Source organism: Balaenoptera borealis (genome assembly GCF_965194805.1).
Source record: "Balaenoptera borealis genome assembly, chromosome: 11".
Taxonomy (NCBI): Eukaryota; Metazoa; Chordata; class Mammalia; order Artiodactyla; family Balaenopteridae; genus Balaenoptera; species Balaenoptera borealis.
In genome coordinates, this window is record NC_138868.1 from 44,850,221 (window position 1) to 44,863,664 (window position 13,444).

Below are 13,444 nucleotides of genomic sequence, written 5' to 3' on the forward strand. Positions count from 1 at the left end.
AAAAATATTATATAAAAATCAGCAATCATGAGGAGACTACAAATGCAGGATATTGGAAATGCATTTGAAATTAAGCGACCAGCAACTTAAAACAATCTTGTATATATATATATAGACTGCTATATCAAAACCTGATGGTAACTGCAAACCAAAAATCTACAATAGATACACACACGAAAAGAAAAAGTAATCCAAACAGAACTCTAAAGATAGTCAACAAATCACAAGTGAACAACAAAGGAATGAAAAAGAAAGGGCTACAAAAACAAATCCTAAATAATTTTTTTTAAATGGCAAAAAGAACATACATATTGATAACTACCTTAAATGTAAATGGATTAAATGCTCGAACCAAAAGACACAGACTGGCTGAATGGATACAAAAACAAGACCCACATATATGCTGTCTACAAGAGACTCACTTCAGATCTAGGGACACATACAGAATGAAAGTGAAGGAATGGAAAAAGGTATCCTATGCAAATGGAAATCAAAAGAAAGCTGGAGTACCAATATTCATATCAGACAAAACAGACTCTAAAATAAAGACTGTTACGGGACTTCCCTGGTGGCACAGTGGTTAAGAATCTGCCTGCCAATGCAGGGGACATGGGTTCAATTCCTGGTCTGGGAAGATCCCACATGCTGTGGAGCAACTAAGCATATGCACCAAAACTACTGAGCCTGTGCTCTAGAGTCCACGAGCCACAACTACTAAGCCCGTGCACCACAACAACTGAAGCTCGTTGCCCTAGAGCCCGTGCGTCGCAACTGAGCCCATGTGCTGCAACTACTGAAGCCTGTGTGCCTAGAGCCCATGCTCTGCAACAAGAGAAGCCACCGCAACGAGAAGCCTATGCACCGTGATGAAGAGTAGCCCCCGCTCGCCACAACTAGAGAAAGCCCACGCACAGAAACAAAGACCCAACACAGCCAAAATAAAAACTAAAAAAAAAAAAAAATTGTTACAATAAAACTAAATGTGGGGCTTCCCTGGTGGCGCAGTGGTTGAGAATCTGCCTGCCAATGCAGGGGACACGGGTTCAAGCCCTGGTCTGGGAAGATCCCACATGCCACGGAGCAACTGGGCCCGTGAGCCACAATTACTGAGCCTGCGCGTCTGGAGCCTGTGCTCCACAACAAGAAAGTCCGCGATGGTGAGAGGCCCGCGCACCGCGATGAAGAGTGGCCCCCGCCTGCCACAACTAGAGAAAGCCCTCGCACAGAAACGAAGACCCAATACAGCCATAAATAAAAATAATAAATAAATAAATTTAAAAAACAAACAAACAAAAAAAACTAAATGTGTACAAAAAAATAATTCAAAAATTTAAAAATAAAAATGAAATTTAAAAAATGAAATAAAATAAAAACAGTTACAAGACAAAAAGAACACTACATAATAATCAGGGATCAACCCAAGAAGATATAACAATCATAAGTATCTATGCTCTCAACATAGGAGCACCTCAATGTATAAGGCAAATGTTAACAACCATAAAAGGAGAAATTGACAGTAACACAATAATAGCGGGAGACTATAACACTGCTACGTACATCAATGGACAGATCATCCAGACAGAAAATCAATATGGAAACACAGGCCTTAAATGACACATTAGACCAGATGGACTTAACTGATATTTATAGAACACGGCATCCAAAAGCAGGAGAATACACATTCTTCTCAAGTGAACATGGAATATTCTCCAGGATAGGTCACATGGTGGGCCACAAAGCAAACGTCGGTAAATTTAAGAAAAATGAAATAATATCAAGCACCTTTTCAGACCACAATGCTAACAGATTAGAAATCAACTACAAGAAAAAACCTGTAAAAACACACAAACACGTGGAGGCTAAACAATATATTACTAAACAACTAATGGATCAGTGAAGAAATCAAAGAAGAAACCAAAAAATACCTGGACACAAATGAAAATGAAATCACAACAATCTGAAAGCTCTGGGACACAGCAAAAGTAGTTTTAAGAGGGAAGTGTACAGCACTACAGTCTTACCTCAGGAAACAAGAAAAATCCCAAATAAGCAGCCTAAACTTACACCTAAAGCAACTAGAGAAAGAAGAACAAACAAAATCCAAAGTTAATAGAAAGAAAGAAGTCATAAAGATCAGCTCAGAAATAAATGAAATAGTGACGAAGAAAACAATAGAAAAGATCAATGAAACTAAAAGCTGATTCTTTGAAAAGATAAAGAAAATTGATAAACTGTTAGCCAGACTCATCAAGAAAAAAATGGAGAGGGCTCAAATCAATAACATTAGAAATGAAAAAAGAAGTTCCAACTGACACCACAGAAATACAAAGGATCATAAGAGACTACTACAAGCAAATATATGCCAATAAAATGGACAACCTGGAAGAAATGGACAAATTCTTAGAAAGGTACAACCTTCCAAACCTGAACTAGGAAGAAATAGAAAATATGAACAGACTGATCACAACAACTGAAATTGAAATTGTGATTAAAGAACTTCCAACAAACAAAAGTCCAGGACCAGATAGCTTCACAAGGGAATTCTATTGAACATTTAGGGAAGACTTAACACCTATCCTTCTGAAACTCTTCCAAAAACTTGCAGAGGAAGGAACACTCCCAAGCTCATTCTATGAGGCCACCATCACCCTGATACTAAAAACAAAGATATCACAAAAAAAAGAAAATCATGAGCCAATAACACTGATGACTATAGATGCAAAAATCCTCAACAAAATACTAGCAAACTGATTCCGACAATACCTTCAAAGGATCATACACCATGATCAAGTGAGATTTATCCCAGTGATGCAAGGATCTTTCATTATCCACAAAGCAATCGGTATAATACACCACATTAACAAATTGAAGAATAAAAACCATATGATCATCTCAATAGATGCAGAAAAGGCTTTGACAAAATTCAACACCCATTTATGATAAAAACTCTCCAGGCAGTGGGCATGGAGGGAACCTACCTCAACATAATAAAGGCCATATATGACAAACCCACAGCTAACATCAGACGCAACGGTGAAAAGCTGAAAGCATTTCCTCTAAGGTCAGGAATAAGACAAGGATGTCCACTCTCGTCACTTTTATTCAACATAGTTTTGGAAGTCCTAGCCATGGCAATCAAAGAAGAAAAAGAAATAAAGGAATCTAAATTGGAAAAAAAGAAGTTAAATTGTCACTGTTTCCAGATGACATGATACTATACATAGAAAATCCTAAAGATGTTAACAGAAAACTACTAGAGCTCATCAATCAATTCAGAAAGTTGCAGGATAAAAAATTAATACGTAGATCTCTCTTGCATTTCTATACACTAACAATGAAAGATCAGAAAGAGAAACTAAGGAAACAATCTCATTTGCCATTGCAAAGAATAAAATACCTAGGAATAAACCTACCTAAGGAGACAAAAGACCTGAACTCTGAAAACTATAAGATGCTGAAGAAAAAAAATTGAAGATGACACAAACAGATGGAGAGATATATCATGTTCCTGGATTGGAAGAATCAATCAAAATGACTATACTACCCAAGGCAATCTACAGACGCAATGTAATTCTTATCAAATTACCAATGGCATTTTTCACAGAACTAGAACAAAAAAATTTTTAATTTGTATAGAAACACAAAAGACCCTGAATAGCCAAAGTAATCCTGAGAAAGACAAATGGAGCCGGAGGAATCAGGCTCCCTGACTTCAGACTATACTACAAAGCTACAGTAATCAAAACAGTATGGCACTGGCACAAAAACAGAAATGTAGATTAATGGAACAGGATAGAAAGCCCAGAAATAAACCCACACACCTATGGTCCATTAAACTATGACAAAGGAGGCAAGAATATACAATGGAGAAAACACAGTCTCTTCAATAAGTAGTACTGGGAAAACTGGACAGCTACACGTAAAAGAATGAAGTTAGAACATTCTCCAACACCATACACAAAAATAAACTCAAAATGTATTAAAGACCTAAATGTAAGACCAGATTCTATAAAACTCTTAGAGGAAAACATAGGCAAAACACTCTTTGACATAAATTGCAGCAAGATCTTTTTCAATTCACCTCCTAGAGGAATGAAAATAAAAACAAAAACAAATGGGACCTAATTAACCTGAAAAGCTTTTGCACATCAAAGGAAACCATAAACAAAATGAAAAGACAACCCACAGAATGGGAGAAAATATTTGCAAATGGTGTGACTGACAAGGGATTAATCTCCAAAACATACAAACAGCTCATGCAGCTCAATATCAAAAAACAAACAACCCAATCAAAAAATAGGCATAAGATCTAAATAGACATTTCTCTAAAGAAGACATACAGATGGCCAAAAAGCACATGACAAGATGATCATCGCTAATTATTAGAGAAATGCAAATCAAAACTACAATGAGGTATCACCTCACACTGGTCAGAATGGTCATCATCAAAAAGTCTACAAACAATAAATGCTGGAGAGGATGTGGAGAAAAAGGAATCCTCCTACACTGTTGGTGGGAATGTAAATTGGTACAACCACTATGGAGAACAGTATGGAGGTTCCTTAAAAAATTGAAAACAGAACTACCATATAATGCAGCAATCCCACTCCTGGGCATCTATCTGGAGAAAACCATAATTCGAAAAAATACATGCTCCCCAATGTTCATTGTAGCACTATTTACACCAGCCAAGACACGGAAGCAACGTAAATGTCCATCGATGAATGGATAAAGAAGATGTGGTATATACACACAATGGAATATTACTCAGCCTTAAAAAAGAATGAAATAATGCCATTTGCAGCAAAATGGATGGATCTAGAGATTATCATACTAATTGAAGTAAGTCAGACAGAGAAAGACAAATATCATATGATATCACTTATAGCTGGAATCTACAAAAATGATACAAATGAACTTATTTACAAAATAGACTCACAGACTTGGAAGATAAATTTAAGTTTAGCAAAGGGGAAAGGGGGTGGGGAGAGATAAATTAGGAGTCTGGGCTTAACATATACACACTACCATATATAAAATAGGTAATCAACAAGGACCTACTGTATAGCACAGGGAACTCTACTCAATGTTCTGTAATAACCTATATGGGAAAAGAATCTGAAAAAGAATGGATATATGTATATGTATAACTGAACCACTCTGCTGTACACCTGAAACTAACATAACACTGTAAATCAACTATACCCAAAATAAAAATTCAGTTATAAAAAAGCATGACTTGGACACTAAACACTATGAAAGAAAAGATTAATAAACTCAATTATAGAAAAAGGAAATTTAAAAAAAGATCCAACTCAAATTTCTAAAGATAAAAAGTACAATATCTGAGATGAAACATAGAATGCATGGGATTAACAGATTAGGTACCACTGAACAAAAGACTATAAACCACTTGAAGACCCAGCAATAGAAGCTATCATAAATGAGACAAAGAGAGGAAAAAATCATACACACACACACAGAGAACAGAAAAGTGGGACAACTTTCTTATTAGAAACCAAGGAGGCCAGAAGGAAGTTGCACAATATTTTTCAGGTGCTCACAGAAAATAACTGTTAACCCAAGAGCCTATAACCAGAAAAATGTCCTTTAAGAATGACCCAAATTCTATCAAACATTTAGAGAAGAGCTAACACCTATCCTTCTCAAACTCTTCCAAAATATTGCAGAGGGAGGAACACTCCCAAACTCATTCTACAAGGCCACCATCACCCTGATACCAAAACCAGACAAAGATGTCACAAAGAAAGAAAACTACAGGTCAATATCACTGATGAACACAGATGCAAAAATCCTCAACAAAATACTAGCAAACAGAATCCAACAGCACATTAAAAGGATCATACACCATGATCAAGTGGGGTTTATTCCAGGAATGCAAGGATTCTTCAATATACGCAAATCAATCAACGTGATACACCATATTAACAAATTAAAGGAGAAAAACCATATGATCATCTCCATAGATGCAGAGAAAGCTTTCGACAAAATTAAACACCCATTTATGATAAAAACCCTCCAGAAAGTAGGCACAGAGGGAACTTTCCTCAACATAATAAAGACCATATATGACAAACCCACAGCCAACATTGTCCTCAATGGTGAAAAACTGAAACCATTTCCACTAAGATCAGTAACCAGACAAGGTTGCCCACTCTCACCACTATTATTCAACATAGTTTTAGAAGTTTTAGCCACAGCAATGAGAGAAGAAAAAGAAATAAAAGGAATCCAAATCGGAAAAGAAGAAGTAAAGCTGTCACTGTTTGCAGATGACATGATACTATACATAGAGAATCCTAAAGATGCTATCAAAAAACTACTAGAGCTAATCAATGAATTTGGTAAAGTAGCAGGATACAAAATTAATGTGCAGAAATATCTTGCATTCCTATACACTAATGATGAAAAATCTGAAAAATCTTAATCTGAAATTAAGAAAACACTCCCATTTACCACTGCAACAAAAAGAATAAAATATCCAGGAATAAACCTACCTAAGGAGACAAAAGACCTGTATGCAGAAAATTATAAGACACTGATGAAAGAAATTAAAGATGATACAAATAGGTGGAGAGATATACCATGTTCTTGGATTGGAAGAATCAACATTGTGAAAATGACTCTACTTCCCAAAGCAATCTACAGATTCAATGCAATCCCTATCAAACTACCACTGGCATTTTTCACAGAACTAGAAAAAAAAATTTCACAATCTGTATGGAAACACAAAAGACCCCGAAGAGCCAAAGCAATCTTGAGAACGAAAAATGGAGCTGGAGGAATCAGGCTCCCTGACTTCAGACTATACTACAAAGCTACAGTAATCAAGACAGTATGGTACTGGCATAAAAACAGAAATATAGATCAATGGAACAGGATAGAAAGCCCAGACATAAACCCATGCACATATGGTCACCTTATCTTTGATAAAGGAGGCAAGCATACACAGTGGAGAAAAGACAGCCTCTTCAATAAGTGGTGCTGGGAAAACTAAACAGGTACATGTAAAAGTATGAAATTAGAACACTCCCTAACACCATACACAAAAATAAACTCAAAATGGATTAAAGTCCTAAATGTAAGGCCAGACACTATCAAACTCTTAGAGGAAAACATAGGCAGAACACTCTATGACATAAATCACAGCAAGATCCTTTTTGACCCAGCTCCTAAAGAAATGGAAATAAAAACAAAAATAAACAGATGGGACGTAATGAAAATTAAAGGCTTTTGCACAGCAAAGGAAACCATAAACAAGACAAAAAGACAACCCTCAGAATGGGAGAAAATATTTGCAAATGAAGCAACTGACAAAGGATTAATCTCCAAAATTTACAAGCAGCTCATGCAGCTCAATAACAAAAAACAAACAACCCAATCCAAAAATGGGCAGAAGACCTAAATAGACATTTCTCCAAAGAAGATATACAGATTGCCAACAAACACATGAAAGAATGCTCAACATCACTAATCATTAGAGAAATGCAAATCAAAACTACATTGAGGTATCACCTCACACCGGTCAGAATGGCCATCATCAGAAAATCTGCAAACAATAAATGCTGGAGAGGGCGTGGAGAAAAGGGAACACTCTTGCACTGTTGGTGGGAATGTAAATTGATACAGCCACTATGGAGAACAGTATGGAGGTTCCTTAAAAAACTAAAAATAGAAGTACCATACGACCCAGCAATCCCACTACTGGGCATATACCCTGAGAAAACCATAATTCAAAAAGAGTCATGTACCAAAATGTTCATTGCAGCTCTATTTACAATAGCCAGGACATGGAAGCAACCTAAGTGTCCATCATCGGATGAATGGATAAAGAAGATGTGGCATATTTATACAATGGAATATTACTCAGCCATAAAAAGAAACGAAATGGAGTTATTTGTAGTGAGGTGGATGGAGTTAGAGTCTGTCATACAGAGTGAAGTAAGTCAGAAAGAGAAAAACAAATACAGTATGCTAACACATATATATGGAATCTAAGGAAAAAAAAAAAAAAAGGCCATGAAGAACCTAGTGGCAAGACGGGAATAAAGACACAGACCTACTAAAGAATGGACTTGAGGATATGGGGAGGGGGTGGGGTGAGATGTGACAGGGTGAGAGAGTGTCATGGACATATATACACTACCAAATGTAAAATAGATAGCTAGTGGGAAGCAGCCGCATAGCACAGGGAGATCAGCTCGGTGCTTTGTGACCACCTAGAGGGGTGGGATGGGGAGGGTGGGAGGGAGGGAGATGCAAGAGGGAAGAGATATGGGAACATATTGTATATGTATAACTGATTAACTTTGTTATAAAGCAGAAGCTAACACACCATTGTAAGGCAATTATACTTCAATAAAGATGTTTAAAAAAAAAAAATTCTTTCACATATCTAAGGTTTGTATCAGTTTTTTAAAAAACAGAATTTATCTCTTCTTCTTAATATACTCAAAACAAACAAACAAATATGTCCAAGGAATTGAGGAGATTAGTCAGGAGTACGTAAATACTTCAGAAAATCATAAAGATACAATATGAACGTGAATAAAGACCACAACAACTGTGTAGGAAGAAACATAAGCAGATTCTTATGTGTGATTCTACTTAGCCAAGAAATAAAAACGGGTACTTTAAAATCTTAACTACCAAAAACAAACCGCAGAAGCAGAAAGTCTAAGGTCCTTTAGGGAATTCTCTAAACAAAATATATTCATTCAGGAAAATAATTCATAATATGTTATAGCTGATGCTTTTGGAAGCATAGTGTGCTCTTAAAACTTCTAAGTAAATTTTTAAAAATTGAATTGATTTTGGAAACTCTGAAAAGTTTCCAAAATGATTTTAAATTTTGAAATTTTTTTTACTGCAAGGGCTTTTACTATTTAAAGGAAGTTTGATAATAATCACTCCCTGCTTTAACCTGCTTTCTTCATATATATTGAGTTTCTTCAAATTCAAATCTTCATATAGGAATTTTCTAAAAGATGACTTTGTACCTATTCTAAAAGCTTAGTTCAAGGCATAAAAAAATTGTAAGTACATTCTACTTTACTATTTTAGCTAAATACAAATTCTGTGATAAACTAACTTGCAATATTAACAGGTACTTATTTAATATATCATGGAATGGATTTTCTGAACTTAAACTAATATAGAACATGATAACATCAACTGCCTGTCAACATATAACACTTGCTTTTAAAATTTTAAAATACGTAGTTTCATACCTGCCTTTGTGCTCTAGTATTCGGGTGTCCCTCAGACTCCTGCATTCCACTTCCTTCTAAAATACCCATAAATCAAGCTCCCAGAACCCCCACAATATAATTAGAAAACTAAACATATAAAACTCTGAAAACTCTGTAACATTTTTTTCTTGTAACAGATTACATCAAGTACTCTTTCCATTGATTAGTAGAAAAGTAACAATGTAAAGTTTCAGCACTTTAAAAGAGTAGTTTACAATCTATTTAACTATGATCAACATATTTCATTTGATAGTTAAGAAGCAATCAATCAGATGACTCATCACACACGACACAGAACTATAATACATATATTTAAAGATGGATGAACCTTTGGACATCAGATCAAGCTCCTTATTTTACAGATGAACAACAAATTAAGAAACCTGAAGTGACTTCCCTAAGGTCACATATGAACACAGATCTCCTAAGAAATTCAAGCTTTCTGATGACTTCATAATGTTGAAAATATTTGTGTCATTAAAATTATGATAATAGTATTTTTCCTCTCACTTCTATCCTAACACCATTCCCACTTTTGCCATACTCTTTTTAACAGTTGTTCTACTACTGTTAATGGGTAACCCACTGTTTAGGCATCTATACTTAGGAACTAAACAAACTACTCTCAGGAGGGTATATAATATGTCCTTTACTATTCATGTTATCTTTTATTTTTGATTACAGCTAAGTTTTCTTCTGTGAGTAGGCTGTTCTTGACAAGCAGTGACTCAGCTTGTGATACAACTGACTTGTTTACAAGTCTTGAATGTTCTACTGCATTACTACTAAATCAAAGTAGATTTTTATATTATCTGTTACCATACTTTTTATTTAGAAGCATGGATAATACTCTGAACATGAAATTATACAACTGAAAAAAAATGTTAAGGTTATTTAAAACAATTTAAAGATTTTATTTCCTATTGGAATGGTCTACAGTGCAAAGAGCAATGTAGTGCAGAGGCAAAGGATCTAGGCTGGAACCCTTAGGTCAAGGTGGCTACTTTTCTTTTAGCAGTGTAATCTTATGCAAGTCACTTATCTCTGACTCTCATGGTCCACAAAGAGTTTTTCTGAAGATCAAGAGTGAACATCTTAAAAATGCTCCATAAATGATAATAATAATAATATAGTATCATACAAAATGTATTATCATAGAACTGTCAGCTACCATCCTTATAATAGACTTAAGAAATATACAATTCTCAGACTTCCCTGGTGGTGCAGTGGTTAAGAATCTTCCTGCCAATGCAGGGGACATGGGTTCAAGCCCTGGTTCGGAAAGATCCCACATGCTGCGGAGCAGCTAGGCCTGTGAGCCACAACTACTGAGCCTGCGCTCTAGAGCCCAAGAGACACAGCTACTGAAGCCCGCACGCCTCAACGAAGAGTAGCCCCCGCTCACCACAACTAGAGAAAGCCCGTGTGCAGCAACGAATACCCAATGCAGCCAAAAATAAATAAATTAATTAATTGTTTAAAAAAGTGTTAAAAAAAGAAATATATAATTCTCAACTATAATATTTATATTATAATTTATATTATTTAAAATTTCAGAAGATGATCTTTTTTGGGTAATAGAAATTTCATCAGACAGGAAAGATCTGCAAAAATCTTTGTTTTCTGATCGCACAGCCTTCTTACAAAATTTAAAAACCTACTACTGAGGGACTTCCCTGGTTGACACAGTGGTTAGGAGGAATCCGTCTGCCAACGCAGGGGACACAGGTTCGAGCTCTGTTCCAGGAAGATCCCACGTACCACGGAGCAACTAAGCCCGTGCGCCACAACTACTGAGCCTGCGCTCTAGAGCCCGCGAGCCACAACTACTGACCCTAAGTGCCACAACTACTGAAGCCCGTGCGCCTAGAGCCCATGCTCTGCAACAAGAGAAGCCACTGCAATGAGAAGCCCACACACTGCAATGAAGAGTAGCCCCCGCTCGCCGCAACTAGAGAAAGCCCACGCGCAGCGACAAAGACCCAGTGCAGACAAAAATAAATAAATAAATAAATTTATTGGGGGAAAAAAAAAAACCTACTACTGAAAAAGAAGCAAAAAACTACTACCAAAAAGTTTATGTAGATTTATAATTTAGAGACAAATCTTATACCTTATCTAGTCCAACTCCCTCATTTCAGAGATGAAGAAAGAAGAAAAAAAAGAAAGGCCCAGAAAGGATAAGCAACGCAAAGTCAAACCAATGCGTTTTCTGATTCCCAAACCATTATTCTCTCCACCAGATAGCTAATATATGAACCCCTTTCTCAAGAAGCCTGTCAAAATTATAGCCATACTCTTTAACACAATTACCAGTTTTCTCTATGTAAATCATCAACTCCTTGAGAACAGGTACTCTTTTTACTTCTCTCTCTCCTATCAGTACTAGCAAAACTTTAAATATGTAATATTCAAATAAAATATGACTTTTTACAATCAGGCTTAATAAAAAACTTCAAGTACATGAAAAGATACACTACCTCACTAGTCATTAAGAAATGCAAATTCAAACCACAGAGATATCCCTACACACTAACTAGAATGATTAAAAAACTAAACTGAAAAATATTGACATTACCAAGTACCAACACGGAAGCAGAGCAATTGGAATGTGCATACATTGCTGAATGGGATGCAAAATGGTACAGCCATTTCAGAAAAGAGTTTGGCAGTTTCTTACGAAGTTAAACACGCACTTACCATATGAAGACATATGTCTACCAAAAGAAAAAGCTGTACACAGATATTTGTAGCAGCTTATTCAGAATCACCAAAACCTGGAAATAACCCAAATGTCCATCAGTTAATAAATGGATAAACAAATTGTGACACTGGACAATAAAAAGGAAGCCTAGTGATACAAGAGATAACATAGATAAACCGTAGTTTTATGCTAGATGAAAGTCAGACTCAAAATGCTACATACTATTTGAATTCCAGTTATATGAGGAAAAGGCAAAACATGAGGGGAGAAAACAGATCAGTGGTTGCAGAGCCTAGAGATGGGAGGTGGGCTGATTATAAGAGGCATGAGAAAACTTTTTTAAGGTGATGGAGATGTTTCGTATCTTGACTGTGGTGGTGGTTATACAACTGTGTAAGTTTGTCAAAATTCATAAAACTGTATGCCTTAAAGGAGCAAATTTTACTGTATATAAATTATACCTAAGTAAACTTGACTTTTTCAAAAAAGTCTCATTCTAGCTCTTCCACTACCTGAGACATTAAGTTATGGGGTTTTTACAGCCTTCATGTTTTCCTCCCCTATAAATGAAGGAGCTGTAATACCTAACTACTACCTCCCTTCCAGTGTTAAATCATATCACTGAATTGTAGAAATATTTTCTGCATCACTGTCTATTTTTCTTAGAATTTTAAAAATCATATTTGTGTTATGTTAATGGTAAATAATGTAATAGTAAATAAATATTTCAAGACGTGAATTTAAGATGTCAAAATTAAAGCAGCAATATTTCTTAGATGTCTTTTTTCTTTTGATATGGACCATTTTTAAAGTCTTTACTGAATTTGTTACAATATTGTTTCTGTTTTTATGCTTTGGTTTTTTGGCCACGAGGCATCTGCGATCTTAGCTCCCGACCAAGGCTCGAACCAGCACCCCCTGCACTGGAAGGCAAAGTCTTAACCTCTGGGCCGCCAGGGAAATCCCTTAGATGTCTTTTAATAAGAGACTTCATTGTTAGGTATCTTATTTTTCACCAATTCCCTTTCATTACCACAAAGTGCTATAAACAAAGTAATAAATTATACAACTTGGTATACGTAAAATTAAAGGCAACAAAATTAAAATACCTAAACACATAAAAAGATAGACATTTTATATCTATAAAATGGAAGAAATGTATATGAATTCATAGATAGTTTATGTATTGATATATTTACTAAAGCAACACGTATCTTTTACCAGGTATAAGTCATACAAAAATTCTACTTTCTAATGCAACCCGGAACTGGGGTTGTAATCAAGAGCTCCTCTCAGTAAAATATTAAAGTCAACTGAATTTGGAGCACCGGGGAAATCCTTGGGAAGATTTCATTAATCCCCTATTAACACTCCTTGTGGTGTTCTCAGTTGCTGCTGCCGCTGCTGCAGCCGCCACCAGCCATCACTCTAGCACCAGTGCCGCTTCTAGCCTGTTGAGCTGCCGAAA

The 13,444-nt window shown here is 35.9% G+C and overlaps 1 protein-coding gene across 5 annotated transcripts in view; it reads right to left on the reverse strand.

The window, feature by feature from the left end:
• The window catches only part of USP47 (ubiquitin specific peptidase 47), a 115,611-nt gene that overhangs the window by 87,528 nt on the left and 14,639 nt on the right, over positions 1-13,444 (reverse strand). For 2 of the 5 annotated variants that reach the window (XM_082341403.1, XM_082341405.1), the window contains exon 2: positions 11,973-12,049. The exons of the other annotated variants lie outside the window; for them this stretch is intronic. In XM_082341403.1, the coding sequence (XP_082197529.1) occupies positions 11,973-11,975 (3 nt within the window). In that variant the 5' untranslated portion in view covers positions 11,976-12,049. The remainder of the gene's footprint in view (positions 1-11,972; positions 12,050-13,444) is intronic. 5 annotated transcript variants of the gene reach the window in all.